General features: G+C 43.1%; 1 protein-coding gene across 11 annotated transcripts in view; it reads right to left on the bottom strand.

Moving 5' to 3' along the window:
• Positions 1-18,328, bottom strand: part of KMT2C (lysine methyltransferase 2C) — a 165,214-nt gene that overhangs the window by 103,865 nt on the left and 43,021 nt on the right. For all 11 annotated transcript variants that reach the window (XM_015852848.2, XM_015852855.2, XM_015852858.2 and 8 more), the window contains one exon: positions 12,195-12,333. In XM_015852848.2, the coding sequence (XP_015708334.1) occupies positions 12,195-12,333 (139 nt within the window). The remainder of the gene's footprint in view (positions 1-12,194; positions 12,334-18,328) is intronic.

Consider the following 18,328-nt stretch of genomic DNA (forward strand, 5'->3'; position numbering starts at 1 on the left):
AAATGACAGCTCTGACAGCCCTCCTTGTGTCACATCATATGGAATCTTCTGAAAAATATTTCTATAATAAACATACCCACAAACTTAAAATGTGAACTTCTGCAACTAATGCAGTTTGCATTGGTTTCACGGGAGGCCATTTAACACATTTTTATGCTTAAATGAGCAATTCTGTTTTCTTCATATTTACGCCCCGAAGACCCCAAAAAGATGCCTCAGGGAATCAGGCACTTGGCTGGAGGCCTCGTTTTGACTGGATCCCATTTAAATAGATGTAAGCGCATCTGCAATCTGCAGATTTGGGTTTTGGTCTGCGTTGGCTATGTGGATGGAGAGAGGTAATGTGGGAAGAAGACGAAATCTTAGAGCTAAGCTCGTGCATAATATTGACTGAATTTTGGAAGGAGAATATAAAGTGCCCATGAAGGCATGGGTGAAGTATGAGCTGCAACAGAAGAATACAGTAAAAGAGTTCCAACTCAGCACAGAAGACACTGAGAATCTGAGAAGACCCCTCTGAGCTGATTTTGCACACTCTGAGCCAGGTCCTTTGCCCTCACCATACAACAACACTAGATAAAGAAGAAGAAAGCAAATACAAGTACATGAACTGCTATTATGGTCCCAGTAACACCAGGCAGAGTCTAATGAAGACAACAGTGTATCGTGAGTTCTAAGCCCCAGATGAGGCCCTACGCTTTCACTTACACCATGTAGGCAGCACTGCACTTTCTTTAGGGCACACATACTCCTGTGGACATGAAGCTCAGCAAGGAATATAACAGAGGTCCCATTCCTGGTACTCAAATAACAGCCTGCTATAGTAGAATCATAGAATGACCAAGGTTGGAAAAGACCTAAAAGAACATCCAGTCCAACCATTCACCTATTACCAATAGCTCCCACTAAGCCATGTCCCTCAACACAACATCCAGTCGTTCCTTGGGAACGTATTGGTGGGGAATGTTCATCTTCATATTGCTGACTTGAGTCACACATCTCACATGGATCCACCCAAGCTAATGGCAAACATCTGCCACTTTCTGGACATCTTTAGAAAAATGTACCCAAAGGTAAAATCACAGAATCACAGAATTATCAAGGTTGGAAAAGACCTAGAAGATCATCTAGTCCAACCATTAAATGATGTAAAGAAAATGACGATAAATGTAGCCTGAGAACAGGGGAGAAATGTGTGGTTACAGCTGAAAACTAGGTACGTTTCATTTACAAGCTGGTTTTCAGGGTGGCATAGCGAGCCATAAGTGATATTTGTATGTCAGTGAGTGTAACCTATCAGATCAGCAGCAAAACCTGACCTGACCTCGCAGGCAGAGTCTGTATGAGGGTAAGCAAATCTCTCTGGGCCAGCTGAGACTGGAGAGACTTGTGAGGGGACTTAAGGGATTTAAGCAGGCGGCACAATGGCCTATAAATTACACTAGTTACAAACACAAGATTATCCACGGCGGAATAAATAATTATTCACACATCCTGTTCGGACAGACTGTCGCTACTCACTAACAGACTTGAAGGAACGAAGCTCCTGCAGATGAAGCTGTAGCAAATATGCACTGGTGTTAAGACTTAAAAACTCTTAACTTTAAAGCCGTAGTACCTTCCAAAGGCATGCAGGGGTAAAGCAGACATTTCTGGAGGCTGCCTGGATCACAGCTTTCTGCAGGCGGAGAGAAAAGCAGAGCTGGGAGATTCACAGCTCCACTGTGGAGCGGTGCGGACAGCTGTGCTGCTGTCAGGAATCAGATGGTTTGTGCTGCTGCTGCTCCAGCAAAGCTGTGGATGTGGCTGAAGGAAGCGCACCCAGCAAGGAGGGGGGCTGGGGAATCCTTTGCTAAAGGCTCATGGATGCATGAGTAAAAGAAAGGGGAAGCGGAACGTGGTCAGACAGCTGCCAAGAGGCTGAGAAAGGAGGGGGAAGAGATTATCGAAGTCACACACACACATAAAAAAGATTCTGATGCTTTCAAGGGAGAACGAACAGAACTGCATCGAGCACCCAGAGAAAGCAGCAAACAGAGCCAGCATGCTCCCAGCCCAGCAAAAAGCAACAGTGCTCTGCTCCTTGACTTGCCACGCTGCTGCTCTGTCACGCATTACAAAGTGGCCAGTTCCACCGTGTGAGCCTTTTTAGGTGTAAGTGCTCAGTAAATATTTTAAGTTCTGTCTGTATGGGCAGAAGGTAGAGTTTTTTATTCATATCATCTGAGGATAGCAGAAAGTACTTACAAATCTACTTTCCATATGTCAATATGCAATTAGAGGATCTAAATCTGTGGTGCAAGAAGAGCTCTCATGTTGCAGATAACAAAATTGAGATACTGGCAACTCTTAAGATCAAACTTGAGATCTGTTATCATAATTAGCATATTTTCAGAACAGCCTAATTCAAAATGGGCTAACAAGCAAGAGATGCTGTGTTACATATCTTTTTATAAGCTTCTGAGGAAAAAAAGAAGCTTAAGCTCACCAGAACCGCACTGAAGACACACTGATGAAGCTCCAAAGGAAAAGTTAAATCCATCATTATTGTTAACTTCAATGCAACTCTTCAATTTTCCCAGAACAGATGCTACCTTACACACATAAAGTTTAAACTTGTCAGTCCCCATGACAAGCATCTCAGATGCTACAATCCCCCACAGTCCACATCCCAGCAAAAGAAAGGAAAATGCCCTACAGACAGTTAACCCTGGAGGAAAGGAGAACAGTCACCATTTACTTAAGCGATGACATATAGTCATTTAGGACTCATCCTAAAATACAAACTTTCCCGTTCAAAGGACTTTGTTTCGACACAGCATTGGGCAACCAGTTGCACAATATTAAATTGTAACCAGAGAGGGAGAAACATCTTCTGGCCGGCTTGCAAATATCCCATTAGGGAATTAAGGTAAAACTGATGGTACCCAAAACTTTGTTACCAGCACTAAGGCTGACCATCAGACTTAGCAACACTGAGTGCCACTACATCCCCAAGAGCAAGCAGAACCAGAACCGAGATCCTTCTGAGTAGGCAAATGGCACTGGGGTATCCTGTGTCAGTGAGCAGATGTGCAGACTGAATTAAGGAAACATGCCTTGTTTATAAGGTGTCCTGTATCTCACAGATCTACACTTGCATCCGCTTGAGTGTTGCTGTGCTGCAGACAGAAGTGACTTCACACTGGTCTCTGAGTCACTATGACCCTTGATGGGATAAGCAGGAAGAAAGCAAGTGGCCTGTGCTGATCACATCTATAGGTGTGGTGCTTTAAGGTACACACCGCTTCTACTACTAAATGACAAAGGAGAAGGCCTGGAGAAAATCCCTCAGCCTCCTGTTCTGCATAGAAGTGATGCTAAAGATTCCCTTCTTTCAGGGGAACCCCAAAATCCTGCAGAAATGAGCAGAAGCTGTTAACAGCAGGAGAAATATGAACTCATGAATTCAATAGATCCTCTCCTCCTACATCTCCAATTCCTCCCAGACTACAATGGAACAACAACTATCAAATAATTCTGCCGTGCATCTCATCTCTTCAAACATTCTGATTATCAAAAGTAGAGGTTGTCACTACTTTTGACACAGGAAAACCCAGGGTGTGGCAATTCTGCTATGGTTTGCTAGCCATAACCATGGCCTTCACATGATGGCCACTAACATCACCTTCACAGGTGATCGCTGCTGCCATTTACTACAATGACTGCACTAAAGTTTGTCGTTTAAGAACTAAAGAGAAAGCAAAGAGGGTATCATTCGATTTTTGCCAACAGTTTCCTTTTAAATGAATTATGTAATCATTTTTGAAACAGCCCAGGAATGCCTTTGGGATGCCTTTTTCACACACACCTTAGCATTTCTGAAAGGTGAAGTGAGAAGACTTATACCTACTTTGCCTGCTATGAGCAAAGTTGTTACAGATTGAAAATGCTTTAGCGTGCATTTTTCACCACTGCAAACAAGCTTAACACAGTGAGATTGAATACTTGGGAGCAGAACAGAACTTATCATGGAATGGTTTAAGTTGGACTCGATGACCTTTAAAGTCCCTTCCAACTCCCCTGCAAGGAGCAGGGAGTGGAGAGCTAGAACAGAGCAACGCGTACAGTTTATCAAAGCAGACTGATGAGAACTGGCCTTGAGAATTAGTTTCCCAGCTAACCCCGTTAGTTGTTTTACCATATGCTAAAAGGCAAAATTAAACACTACGGGGGATCTACTATTTACTTAGCCGTGCCAAGTTGAGATAATGCACTCTCTGCCTTCACCCTCATTTTATGCTGTGTTGTTTACAGAGCACATTGTTTTTCTCCTTAGTGAAGACGCAGCATTGTATCACTTCTGATTCAAATCAAGACCTGCAAGCTGCATTTCAACAGAAAAGAGATTCCTGACTTCAAATGATGCCAGTGGTCTGCACCAGTGTGTGCTCTAATACGTGAGATACTCACAGAGCTAAAGTTATTACAGCACTTTGGGAAGCGTGGAGTATTGCCTTTTCATCATCTCAATATCGTGTCGGCATCTTAGCTTTGATAATAAAGAAGCTTGAAGGAAAACTACCAATGCAAACTTTGGAGCAATCTCATTACAAGAGACTACATCTCATTATACCCTCATCCCAATGACTTCCCATCGATAGAGCATCGGCAACCCAACACATCGCCCTGTTGAATTAATGATATTGAGGCCTGAGAAAAATGAGAAGTACCAAACAGAGATGTTGCAGAGATGCAGAATTTCTCAGATGTGAGCTATATTTAAATGTTTTACATGCAATGTTCTCCTTCCAAAAGGAAACTGAATCACAAGACAACTTGAAATTTGGAATTCATTTGACACTCTATACAGAGGCGGTTTTGAAAGCAGCATTTAACTACGCAGTACAAAAAGAAGGGTGGGGGCAGTTTGTATGAACTTCACAACTTCCACTGAAGGATTTTCAAACTTCTGAGTTTGCAATTAAACAACATTAGACAGTAATTGCTTTCCAATTTCTTCCAACTGGCACAGTTGGAGCTCTGCAGCCATATAATCTACTTAATGATACTCTTGCAATTTGAAAGGAAACATTACCCCCCTCCAGCATTACCAGCAAAACAAGGCTTTTTTTTTCCTGAGTTTTTAAGATTTAAAAAGTACAAATATGTACCACACGTGCCAGCTTCAATCTAAACAAATGCTTAAAGATCAATTAGAACTTCACATGCCATAAATACATGAGGAAGTATCAAAATGCCAGTGCTAACTTAAGTGATTGCTGCTCTGTTCCACGGCCAAAATCTTTCTTCTGTGACCAGCTGAACTGACTCTTGGTCTGGAACAAAAGGTCCCACATAGAATAGAGCTGTCAGCAGACCACAAAGGTGGTACTGCGCACTGCTTTGAGAGGTGTTTTGTGAGTGATAAACACCTCCCTCCTAAAAAAGAAGTAACGTGGTTTGTATCTTCACTGCGCCTTTGCACCCAGGATGTATTATCTCTTCAACACAGAATTCCTCTTCTGGAAGATCAATATATATCATGATGCCAGAAGTGCACTGCCCTTGGTGAGGTGGCAGCACTTTTAGGAGGTTTCTCATAGGCAGCTTTGTATGAATGTTAAAAACCATCTTATTGCCTGAAAAATGCTGAAATTTAATACATATCAAGTTGGCTTTTTTTTTTTTTTTTTTTTCCCAAGAAAGTGCCATCAGAATTGTTCAGTCACATGAGGGAACAGCAAAGTGTGCTGTGCTGCATAATTCAAGCCTCACATCTATGGACACTTGCTTACAGCAGACATGAAATACAGCAGTGGGGCTATTCAGTCAGAAGGGCGCTGGGTCAGGTTAAAGGTCCATCCACCCAGTATGGCTAGCATTGGAAATATGATAAGCAGATACATGGCTGGTATTAAAGAACAGAGCAAACAGCTGATACTTTCCATGTCCCCAGGTATTTTCAGTTCAGAGCTTCCTAAGTATTCAGTAATTCTCAGTTTCACTTCCGTGAACTTGCCAAGCTTGCTCTTCAGTTCACATAATTTTATTTTATTACTATTTTTTTAATCCACAACATCCTTTGGCAGGGATTTCCATGCCACCCCAGACAACTGTCTTCATCCTGTGTAAAGAATCACCTCCCTTCATCCTGTGTCTGGCCCTGAGAGTTTCATTTGACAAATCCTCAGTGTCCTGTATGAAGCAGTCAATACACAGCCACCTTCTTGAGGCCACCTACCATTCCGTAAGCCTGTCCTCCTCCTCCAGTCTCTTTTACAGATGGAATGGTTCCAGCTCATTCACTTGCTTCGCATATGGAAGTTACTCCTTACATCTGATCGACCTTTTTGATGCTGTGACACTCCTCCAGTTTTCCATATTCCTTTTCGGAGGTACAGATATGCTTCCTGTAACCCTACCAAAGTTAACCCAGACTTCTATTTCTGAATGTTTCTGATCTCACCAAGTAGATCACACGTGCTCACGCAAAGCTTTGGCACGTCAAAGCTACAAGCCTAGAAACTCTCAGCACTAAGCACACCCCAGTCTCACAGCATCTCTCAGACTCCAGATGCACCATCCTTTCCCCGTGTATGCATAAAGCTTCTGGCAAAGGTTAGAAATGCTCACAGGGACCATCTCAGCCACAAAAGTTTATGGCTGCTCTGAATCCAGATTTTGTCATTCAAATTGCCTGCACTTGCATTAACCCTCTGTATGCTGCCATGAAGAGCAGCATAGATATGAAGAGGAGAAACTCAGCTGGAATGCACAGCAGCGGAGCAGGAGGGAAGAGGAAACTACGGCTTAAGACTTGAACTGGACACGAAGGGAGGCATGATGAATGAAGGGGCAGGGTGAGACTGAACACTGACTGTGAGAGGGACGTGGAAGGTGATGGGGAAATAGAACAGTCATAGAATGACGTGGGTTGGAAGAGACGTCAAGGATCATGAAGCTCACACCCCCTGCCACAGGCAGAGCTGCCAGGCTCCACGTTTAATACTAGACCAGGCTGCCCAGGGCCCCATCCAGCCTGGCCTTGAACACCTCCAGGGATGGGGCATCCACAGCCTCTCTGGGCAGCCTGTGCCAGCAGCTCACCACTCTTGCCGTGAAGAAATTCCCACTGACATCCAACCTCAGTCTTTCCTCCTTCAACTTAAAAACCACTTCCCTTTGTAATAGCACAATAGCACAAATCATACAGAAGCCAAAGGAAGCAGGAAGAGAGCAAGAAAAACAAATACGAAAATGGAGGAACATGTGAGAAGAAATGTCACGTCACAAACAGAAGCGGCGGTAAGGGAAATGCAGATCGGTTGAGAAGCCAAGAAAGAATGCACTAAAGCAGACTGTACACAAACTGATGAGCAGAAAGTAGGGTTAGAAATGTAAAGAGAATGGGAATACGGTGATGAATCATCATTATGAAAAGCAGTCTAACAAATAATGCTGGAGGGGGAAAAAAAAAAACAGACAAGTTGACCATTTGGAAGAAATGAGAGCAGACACTGCATGCACTGAACACTGGAACTGAACTGGATGCCAGCCTCCTACCACCATTTGTGGCCAAAATGCAGCCATGTAATCCTCAGACAAAGCAGGCATCCCATCCGCTTCTTCGCTTGGTCTGCATGAGGCTGCCTACCAGGTACTGCTGTCGGTACTTCAGCATGGTCTGACAGACTGCCAGCCATGCAATCCAGCTCACGGGATGCTGCTGTCTACCTGCCATCTCTCAGAGGGAAGAAAATCTGCCCAAGCAGTGAACAGATCTGGCCTGCCAGAGTTAGGCTGGCTGCCCACAAGCAGCAGGACAGCTGTACAGAAACAACAGGGCAGAACCAGGTGGAGAGAGGCAGCTTAGCAGCCCGGCTGAGACAGAAGAACTGCCAAGGAGCCTTTGTCTGTGAGAGGTAAATTGGGCAGAAAGAAGGGCTGCAGAAATGTGGGGAATCTGCTCACAGAGCACAGGAGGCATTTCTGAATAATGTTTCAGTGGTTGGATCATCTCTATATAGATGGACTGTGGAAAACTGTGCAACTTAAAGGCATGGTTATGCATGTCAACAAGGCAAAAGTTCCACACAACAGCATTACAAACATTAAGGCCACAATGTCAATTGTGCAACTCAAGTATGAGGCAGGATTAAAGCTACACGTGAAACCTTTCTTGGCCTCTCTTTGTGCAATGCCCACTTTGTGCTTCAGGGGGACCATTTGGAGAGAAACTGAAACAAGGAGCAGAATCAGAGCTCAGGAAAACGTGATCTACAAAGGAAATGAAAATAGGAAAGAAAGTTGGGATTTTTGCTACAACATGCTGGGTAAATAACAGCCTTTTGCAGAGATGAACGAAGTTGTCTATCTTTCATTATCCCTGGCAGATGGTACAAGAAGTAATGGGATAAACCCAGAAAGAAGAAAATCTGAGTTAGACCTCACAAAAATCTTTTTAACAGTAAAAACACTGGAAGATACTGTCTGGGGAAGAGCTGGAATGATTATTACTGGGAGAATATTTAAGAGCAAATTACATCAAGTTCTGTTTAGAATGACAGCTGTGGTTACCTGCCTTGATGACTAGATGACTTCCAAAGGCCCCTTTCAGCCCCATGACTCTGAGACAGAACTGCTTTAACAACTATCAGCCTAAAAGCAAAACCTCACAATGATTTCAAGTGCATTGACTTCAGTCGCCCTGTTTCATTCACTAGATCCACTCTCTGCACACAGAATTCTTACAGAGAAGCATTCAAGTCAAACTACAAACCATGTGAGAGCACGAGTGCACGAAGGAAAGCGATTGGTGCTTCAAAATTAGTCTTAACGCTGGTATCTCCTAAAGTAAGTGCTTGACTTTGCAACTTAAACAAATCTTAAACATATTTGATGTTAAATGTATTATCTACCTCCCTCCTGCCTAAAGAGATCTAGCTTCTCCTGCCATCGCTGCAGTGCTGTTCAATCTGGATTATCTAATCTTTATGCCACTCCACAATTTCTTTTTCCACTGAGTGCTGCAAGTTTTGTAATGCTCTTTCCTTGGAGATTAAAAAAGAAAGAAAAAGATAAGAAATGAAGATAACGGAGTTCACTGCTGCTTTTTTGCCAGACATTATCTTTGTTCACACAATCAACAGATGTTCATCAACCCCTTCTTTCTGATGGAAGAAAGCAACCCATCTCTCCATCTCCAGCCTCCATATCTGATCTTAGCAGCAGCAACAAAATGAAAATGCTGTGGTTTGACCAACTGCAAAGAGAAGCAGGAAAGCAGAATGGGAGATTAGCAAAATCAGGAATGCTGTATGAAAATCTCAGCTTCAGCTTGGTGATGTTAGGACTGTGCTTTCTTCGTAGTTCCAGCAAAAGGACAAGTTGATGGAAAATGAAACGAATCAGAAAGTGTTTTGTTCTCCTCTGAAACTGTGCTTCCAGGTCACTCTTGTTAGCTTTCGATGCTTGGAGGTGGCAATGTGGGAAATAAGAGGAGGAAAGTAGAAGTGGGCTTTGCTGCAAGTCCCAGCCAGCTCCTGGCCGCACTCCCTCTGCTCCTGCAGGCAGAACAGGCCGGGCACTGCCTCCTTCCCAAGGGTCTGGATTGCACTCAGCCCTAAGTCCTAGGCTTCTCACAGGGCTTATGAAAAGAATACGGAACAACCCAAGGCAAAGGCTCCAAGCCCCATGGCACTCCTGATATATAAGTGCTGGCAGCACTATTTCCACGCTGCCAGGCTCGATAGTTTATCTTCTTTTGACGCTGCTGCCCCTCCCCACTTGCAGTCAATAATTCACTCATTGCTTCTCAGTACACACACACACACACACCCCTCACCCTTTGCCGCCTGCCCTACCCCTATGGCTCACATGCTATTTATTTCAACCACTTCAGCATGTTGCCTTCTGAGCAGTGCTCCTCAGCCCCTTGTTAAATCCCCACCCCCAGCCACAGAGAACAGCTCTTTCAGAGTCCCATGCACACACAGCCCACCCTACACAGGGCAGAAAGGTAACAAAACTGGAGGCCTTCTCCATCTCCTGTCTCTTGGATATTCTTATTTAGCCTTTGGGAGGATCAGGAGAGTGATACCACATTAGGCAAGCTTTGGGGAATTTCTCAGCTTATGAATATCCCATCCTGGTTCTGATGCATCCTACTGTCTCAAGTTCACTATTTTACTACAGCAAATTATTTATTTCAAAGGCTTTGTTTTACGCCACACATCCTACACTTCCCTAACACCTATCTTCACTATCAAAGACAAAAGAACTGTGAGGAGCTGGCACTGCAGCCCAGGGAGCTGTGGGTGCCCCATCCTGAGCCCTGAACTAGCGAGGGGCAGCTCAGCCCACAGCAGGGGGTTGGAACTGGGTGATCTTTGAGTCCCTTCCAACCCAAACCATTCTATAATTCTGTGTAGGTTTCAAGACACAGTGCCAATAAAACCTGGCGTTGTACCTTTTCCCACTGTTATGAAGATATCAACTATTTCTGCAACTAACATGACACCAATTCGGCATCCCAATCCTGACCCAACTTTGGGCAGAGAAACCTCAGACTCCTTGTTACTGTTGAACATCTTTTTAATACATTCCCTTCAAAAACAAAAGAGATGGGGTATGACCATTGTTAATTGTAACTTAACAGCATTTAACTTTTTAATGCTTTGATCAGCCAAAGCAATAGGTCCACAATATCCTTTCAGTACTGACTAATCAACCTCAGCACTGCCAGCTGGCAGAACAAATAGGTTGAGAACAAATAAGGGCTGGTACAAAACTATGCTGGACTTTTTTTTGTATTTGGCTGACTGTTGTCCAGCTTTTAAGACAAAGTTTATGGGTGAGGAAAGTGCTGTAATCAACTATTCACGATTAACAGCCAGAAAGCAACCTTGACAAGAACAGAAAGCGGATGAAACGGCATTCAGAACAGTTTCTGCAAAGGATCCAAAACAGGATGAAATGAAGAATAGGAACAGCTGTTTAGTTCAAGTTGCTCTACTGACTGACCACAATTTAGTATTAGCTTAGAAAAATGCCAGTAAAAGCAGTGTTTTTTTGTGTATTTCCTTCAGGTACATACACCAGGCCTATGTAAGCAGAACTCTCTGTAAGGAGGGAAGTACCTGCTGGAACCTAACAAGTTTGCAGGCATGTAAAATATGAAAGTAATACGTGCAGAAAATGAATTAATTTCTTGTGCATGGGAAACGTGCTGTGTGTCTGACAAGGAGGAATTAAAATGCCTACAGTATTGTCTCCAAGTCTGTCAAAACAGAAACACAACTGTAACTGTCTGCTTACAGACTGGTAACGAACCGCAGCAGCTCTCATACACCAATACTGCTTCAACATTGATCACAGGCAGCATGGTTTAGTTTTCCCTAAATAATATCATTAATTCTAATTCTTTCATTGAATTGAGAGCAGTTTATATTCATAGAATCATAGAATGGCCTGGGTTGAAAAGAACCACAATGCTCATCTAGTTTCAACCCCCTGCTATGTGCAGGGTCGCCAACCACCAGACCAGGCTGCCCAGAGCCACATCCAGCCTGGCCTTGAATGCCTGCAGGGATGGGGCATCCACAGCCTCCTTGGGCAACCTGTTTCAGTGCATCACCACCCTCTGTGTGAAGAACTTCCTCCTCATATCTAACCTAAACCTCCTACATTGACAAAACCTTGGGGGGAAAAATATATCAGAAATATTGATTTTCCAGCATTACAAATTCTTAAATAAGGAAAAAAACACAGCGGAACTGACAAGATGCATATATATAAACAACTGTTTTGTTGTTGTTGTTGTTCCTGAAAATGCAGAAATACAACCTGAAAGTTCAGATATACTTCTATGTGGATTTGCTTATCCACCATCTCTCAGGAGGAACGCTTCAGTAATCACAATGCATCTCAATCTCACTTATATCTGCTTGAATTCAAACAGCTAATGCTGTAATTCGAGTTTACTCATGTAATCTGAGGACAATATTTAAGAAGCGTGCTTTTCACCTCAATCTCCCTGTACACTAATTAAGCCATTGGTCTCAGATACAGCAGCTGCCAGCACAGGCTGTTATTACTGATGCTTCAGAGCACCAGGAGTGTGCCCTGAGCCTGTGCTCCAAGCACTCTGCGCCCCATTGCTCAGATCCTAGCCCTGTTCCACTCACCCACTTCACCTGGTTTCACCCACTCACCTGGTTTTAGCTTCGACACCAACGGAGGCAGTGGAGCTGGCAGACTCCTCGGACACTGAGCGCTGAAGGACTGGTGTTAGCTGCTTGGTGCTGTCCACTTCCACCTGGGCATCCTCTTCTGCAGATTGCTCTTTGACTTCTGTTGGAAAAATGCAGATCATGATTATTTATTTCGATTACTAAAATCAGACCTGTAAGCAGGTGATGCAAGTATCTGTTAATAGACAGATAGATAGAGGCCAGGGAGTGCTGCTCAGAGACAACCTTCAAGGAGGCAGCAGGTTTACATGCATTTCCAGCTGTAGAAGCTGCGCTCTTCTTCTCCCCTCATCCACTTTTCTGCCCTTTCAGCTCAGGACAAATATTGAGGTAACAATTCTAACTTGGGCTATAATATGTTTTTCTCCCAGATTAACTTTAATTTCAATCAGGTCTCCACACAGGTTCATTCCCGGTCATGCTGATTCTATGTTGGTACAGTTGTTAGACAGAAAGAAAGAAAAAAAAAAAGCTGCTACAAGCTTTCATCTTTTAAATAAGAACAATAAAAGAGGAAAATCTTTAGAACATAAAATTGCAACTTTAGGAGAGCATATCTCAGTCTGCAATACTGAAATCATACACCCACCAGAGCAGAGCAAGAAGGGGAAATCTTTCATACAGAGAGACTGAAGGAAAATTATTCCTTAACCTGGAGTGAACTCATTTAGGGTGGCGCTGCATTATGTTTAAAGCCCTCAAAGAAGGCATCTGAAAAATACTCCAGATAACCACAATACTGAGGATAAAGTATAAGAACTTCCTGTACAGGACTGGGTGTGCCAGATATCCGAGCTGATGTAAGCTGGAATTGCTTCATTTATTTCAGTGAAGCTACCCAGTAACATACATCTGAGATGCTTCTAGACATGTGGAACACTCCAAAAGGACTGCCTGTCACAAGGCCATATGGTTCACTTGAAAAGCAGCCCACCAACCTGTCCTGAGGAAAAGGAAAAACAAGCAAAAAAGAGTTTGACAGACATCTGACGCTAAATAAATGCCCAGCTGGGGATACATTCCTTGTAATAGTAAACAGCCCCATTCACAAACATCAACAAAACAAACCAAAACCTCTCCATCTGAACGAACAACCCCTACAACCATTCTGTGTCCTGAAGTGCACCAATGTTCCTATAGAGTTCATGATGACCCGCAAGGTTCTGCACCGCTACAACCAAAGCCCTGCATACAGCCAGCGCCACCAAAGGTTGTGGCCTGGCTGTGTTGCCAGCACCAGTACTTCATCCATTTATTTCACATAGTTAAGATCTGAGAAAGGAACTTTGCTGTGCTTTGCACATTCAGGAAACAAAAATCATTTACTGTTCACCATCTTTCATCCCATTACACATGAACACATCGCACTGGAAAGGCAAAGTTCAAGCGTTAAGTCATTCTCAAGAACTCCAGACAGATTGTTTCCCTACTCGCTGCATGTGCTCACACCCGTATGGTGCCTTCCTCCTGCTGTTCGCTGCTCCAGCAAAGAAGGGCCCTAAATTACACTAAAAGAGATGAAGAGCATCTCGAGTGCTGCCTCTGTAATAACCAACCTGTGTCTCAATACGCGCCACTTGAAGAGCGAAAATGTGGTGCTCACTGAACTGAGTGAGAATGCTTATGTTAGTTGTGTGTGCCGTACTTGATCTTTGTGAAAGTTTTCCAATGGGAGATAAAGGATAAACAGACTTAAAAAGCATCATGAGCCAAACTCCTAGGACATGCAGGTCCAGCACTGGCATGGGAAAGGTGCTGCTGATATCCCTATCGCTACTTCAGAGATATTCCTCCAGCATCTGGCCTGAGACATTATCTGCTTTACAGACTATTTAATGAGCACTCATCAGATTTGGCTAGAGCATCCACCTTTGAAGTTTCTGGGAATGAAGGAACCATGAATAATTAATAAATATGAATTTCATTTGCAGACTCATATAGAAAGCTTTATTTTGCATCCCATTTCCATGACTGCTTCTGTCAAACTTAAGGTCTTGCCCAAGTGCAATGAGGGGGCTGAGAGCTGAAAAAACTCATTATGCAATTCCCAACTGTTTGTAAGTTTATTTCCTCAACAATTATTTTTCATCTTCTTTCTAGAAGAAAACAGTGAATACTCAAAGACAATAACTAACAGCATATACCATTCTCAATAGATTACTAATAGTGGGGTCACCCACTTTTCTAACAAGAGCTGGTATCCTGACTTGCACTGCTTATAGGCAGTGATGCAACAGACACAGGGAAGGTTCCTGAGGCCGTTTTTTGTGAACCCACCTGTGACACTGGTTCCCTTGAAGATTATCACATGAATGCCAGTGGGAAAGAAGAGTCTGGTAATGGCTGAAATGTCATTACATGGCCACAGTTTTCTTTGGGGATGTGGTGAAGCAACAGTGATGAAGCAACACTGACCAGAGTCTAAACTGCCCCTTTTCTGTTTCCTAGTAATCACAAGATGCTATTCTTTAGGTCACTTGGGTAAACCCACAGCAAGATAAGATGTGTGTGCAGACTCTGCTATGCCAAAAGGGCAAAGATACCAGCATAGCCCAAAGTTTTGTTACTGCTGCTGTTGCTTTTGAAGGGAGAGTCTGGGTGTTTTTCACTTAGGAACTATTTTCCAAAGCAAAAACTGAAAAGAAATACATAAGAAGTTCTGTCATCGCAACAATCTCCTTTGAAATCTTACAAGACACTCCTCAGTATGCAGTACCATGGTGGGAAAAAATAAATAAAAATAAAAGCAAAAGCAGTGGCAATAAACGTAACATAAAAACCCCACTGCTGTTCAGATGCACCGAGTCGGCTGTTCAGCCCATTTACCGGCTGGGACTCTGCTGTCAGACCTACTTCCAAATTGGCAGACAGCAAAGCAAATGGTAGGAGCTTCCAGTGCTCTCAATAAGAACAGAAAGCATTACAGGCTGGAAAGTGCCAGTACCAGCAAGTGCAGCAGGAGCATCGCGGGGGTCTCAGCTGCTGCTTACTGATGTGTCTTCTGCAAAAGGGAAGTTTTTAACTCAGCCACAGTTGTGGTTTCACACAGTTCTGCTGCTGCAGACAAAGCCCAACATGACCAAGTGTTGCATATGGCCTTGTAGGGCTCCACAAAAATACAAGCAAGAAACAAAATGCTCCACTTCCTAGTGAGTTCCCTTTCCCAACTCACTAACAAAGCAAGTATCCATTCACCAGAGTTCGGGCCACAGAACAGAACCATTGCATCAACATCACCTTCGTAAGGCCCAGCACCTTACAGACTGTCACCTGCAGCACCCACTGAAGAGCAGCAACCTTCCATATACCCTGGCCTTTTATGCACAGGTTTTAACAGCCAAAAATGGGGAAACAAATTGACATGCTGTGGCTAACCAGCCCCACGCCCACCACCAAGACACCACAGAGCCAAACCAGGGTTATTTAAAGACACGCAGAAATGGTTGCTAATAGCTACTGCCTTTACTCTGCCCTCAGTGAGTTTGTAGCCACACGGTTTTCCTGCTGAACACACAACTGTGGGGGAGATGGAAAAAAGCAGAAGGTCAAGTGTGACAGCAGCGACCAAACGCACAAACTCCTTTGGCATAAACAAAGTCTTCATCGTAAGCTGCCACTGCAAAGTTCCATCCCCAAAAGGAAGATTGGCTTTTGTTGTACAGCCATCCAAACCAAGGTATGTCATTATAAACAACGTATCCTGGATAACCAGCTACAAGTGATCAGACACTGCAAGCGATGGAGGTGGTGGTGTTCCATAGCATTCATCTGATTACTTCCCAGGTCTTTTTGAAGCACACCTTTATTTTTCATGCCTACTGCATTCAGTAGCAATGAATTCTTTAATGTAAGTACATGCTGAGCGCAAGCACACCTACCTTTATGCTCTGACCATGACCTGATGTCCCCTTATTTTTGTGTTATAAAACAAAATGAATCATCACTCCCTGTTCATTTTCTCCCTGTCACTCATCATTCTGAAGGATCCTATTAAATTCCTCCTCAGTCATATAATTTCAGGTTGAAGTCTTTTACCATAACTGTTCCCTGCATAGAAGCTATTTTTCCTTTATAATACTTGCTGGCCTTCCCAGTATTTTCCCAATTATAGTTTGTCCTATTAAAGAAGGGGAAGCAGAACTGCATGTAGCATTTAATATGCTGTCATGTCACAGATTTATAAAGCAATGAGAAAAAAAAGACACCTACAACATTGCTGCTGTTTTCCCCTTATTCCTTTGTCAATAGCTCTTAAAACATGTTTCTTCAACTCACCAAAGTCCTGGCAATCTGAAAAACAACAGTATCACTTTCTCAGGTAGCAAAGGGTATTTGAGAGACAACTTTTGTTCCTTCAAAATACGTAAGGTTATTTTCCCCTGCACAGTGTTTTACTGACACTGTATCAGTTTTCTGTGGTCCTTCTTCAGCACTTTGCAAATGGGTATTTCTTTTTTATAGAAGACCTTATGGCGGCCTTCCAGGACCTGAAGAGGCCTACGGAAAAGCTGGGGAGAGACTTTTTATAAGGGCAGGTAGCGACAGGATGAGGGGAAATGGTTTTAAAATTGAAGAGGGTGTATTTAGACTGGATATTAGGAAGACCTGAAATCTACTCCAAACAACATCGCTTCCAGTCATTCTATGAGAAGAGTGCATGGCACATAAGATCCATCCTACTCTTTCAATATATTTGACTGGTCACATCTACACCAATTGCTCTACCGTCACTGTGGTGTCTGTATTCATTGCAGGGGAGTTGGACTAGATGGCCTTCAGAGGTCCCTTCCAACTCTAAGGGTTCTATGATTGTATGACTAACAAGCCAGCAGCAGTAGCACTGTGCTGCAGGCAAAGAGAAGGCTGCAAGAGCAGGGGCCTTGAAAACTTCAAAAACCTGCTGGTTATGTTTCACAAAGCGTGGCTTCATATGTAATCTGCAACTCCAGCACTGAAGAAAATCAATTTTCAAAGGTTCCATTGCAGAAAGAACCTCCACAGTGACAAACTGAGTGAGATTAGAGTCAATTTTGAAACAAAGAGACTCTACGACAGAACAGTGCCACCAACTCCTGAGGTATCAGTCAGAAGGAAAAAATACTCAAAATGTTCTAAATGGCCCATTTCAAGTGCGGATGATGATAACGTTATAATCAACAGAGACTCATGGTTTAAGGGAACATAGAAAATAACTTCCTGCTGCTTGTGATTTCCTTATTACAAGGAAACTACCAGAGTAAGAAGAGAAATAATAAGATGCTTAGAGTAACAAAGGCCCAATAAAGGCCCTTCAGTTCTGCCACTTCTTCCAGTGTCTGGACAAGTAGCAGACAGCTACATAGTTAAGAGGGAACTACTTGTTTTTTAATGAGTACAATTTTCACTAATGGCCTCCAAACACACTTATGTGTGTTTCTAAGCACAGACTTGTTCCAAATATTTATGGATAAATAAATATAAATAAATAAATAAATAATATAAATAAATAAAATAAATTTAATCTATAAGTTATGCCCTCGGTGGTGTCAGCTCTTCCCTTCATTGATTTCAGAAGCAATAAGTCGTACATCAATGAGGTTTGAGCAGCTGGATGAAAAGCATGAAGTAGATTTCATAAGGTCGTTGGCGTCAACAAGTTGGAGCGTCTTCCATTAATTTACTCAAAGGAGGACTTCCTCAGGTGTCTTTTGCTTTGTCTTAGCTGAAGGCTCTGGTCAGCATGGCTTATGTGGTTACAGCGGATAGGCAAGATATTGCTTTTGGGCTGCTTCAGATTTCATGAGGTTCTGAATTTGCCCAGAGTTCTTAGGTAGCTTCTAGATGTCTAACTTTCCTGCACTGAGAAATGCCTGTTTCTGATTCCTGTGTCCTTCGCCCAGGGACAAAAGGAAGCTTTATCTTCCAAAAATTCATATTAAGTCCAACAAGAAAGCAACTGTCCAGGCAACATCCCTGCAGCAGCAGATAAGGTTACTGGGGATGATAATGTAGGCATTGGCAGAATCATCCCAAATGTTTTATGTATTATCGCTTCTGAAATCTCCGAACGCCACAGGGAAGTAAGGGTTTGTTATTAAGTATAATTTATTTTCAGA

The sequence above is a fragment of the Coturnix japonica genome, chromosome 2, assembly GCF_001577835.2.
Source record: "Coturnix japonica isolate 7356 chromosome 2, Coturnix japonica 2.1, whole genome shotgun sequence".
In the NCBI taxonomy this organism is placed as follows: domain Eukaryota; kingdom Metazoa; phylum Chordata; class Aves; order Galliformes; family Phasianidae; genus Coturnix; species Coturnix japonica.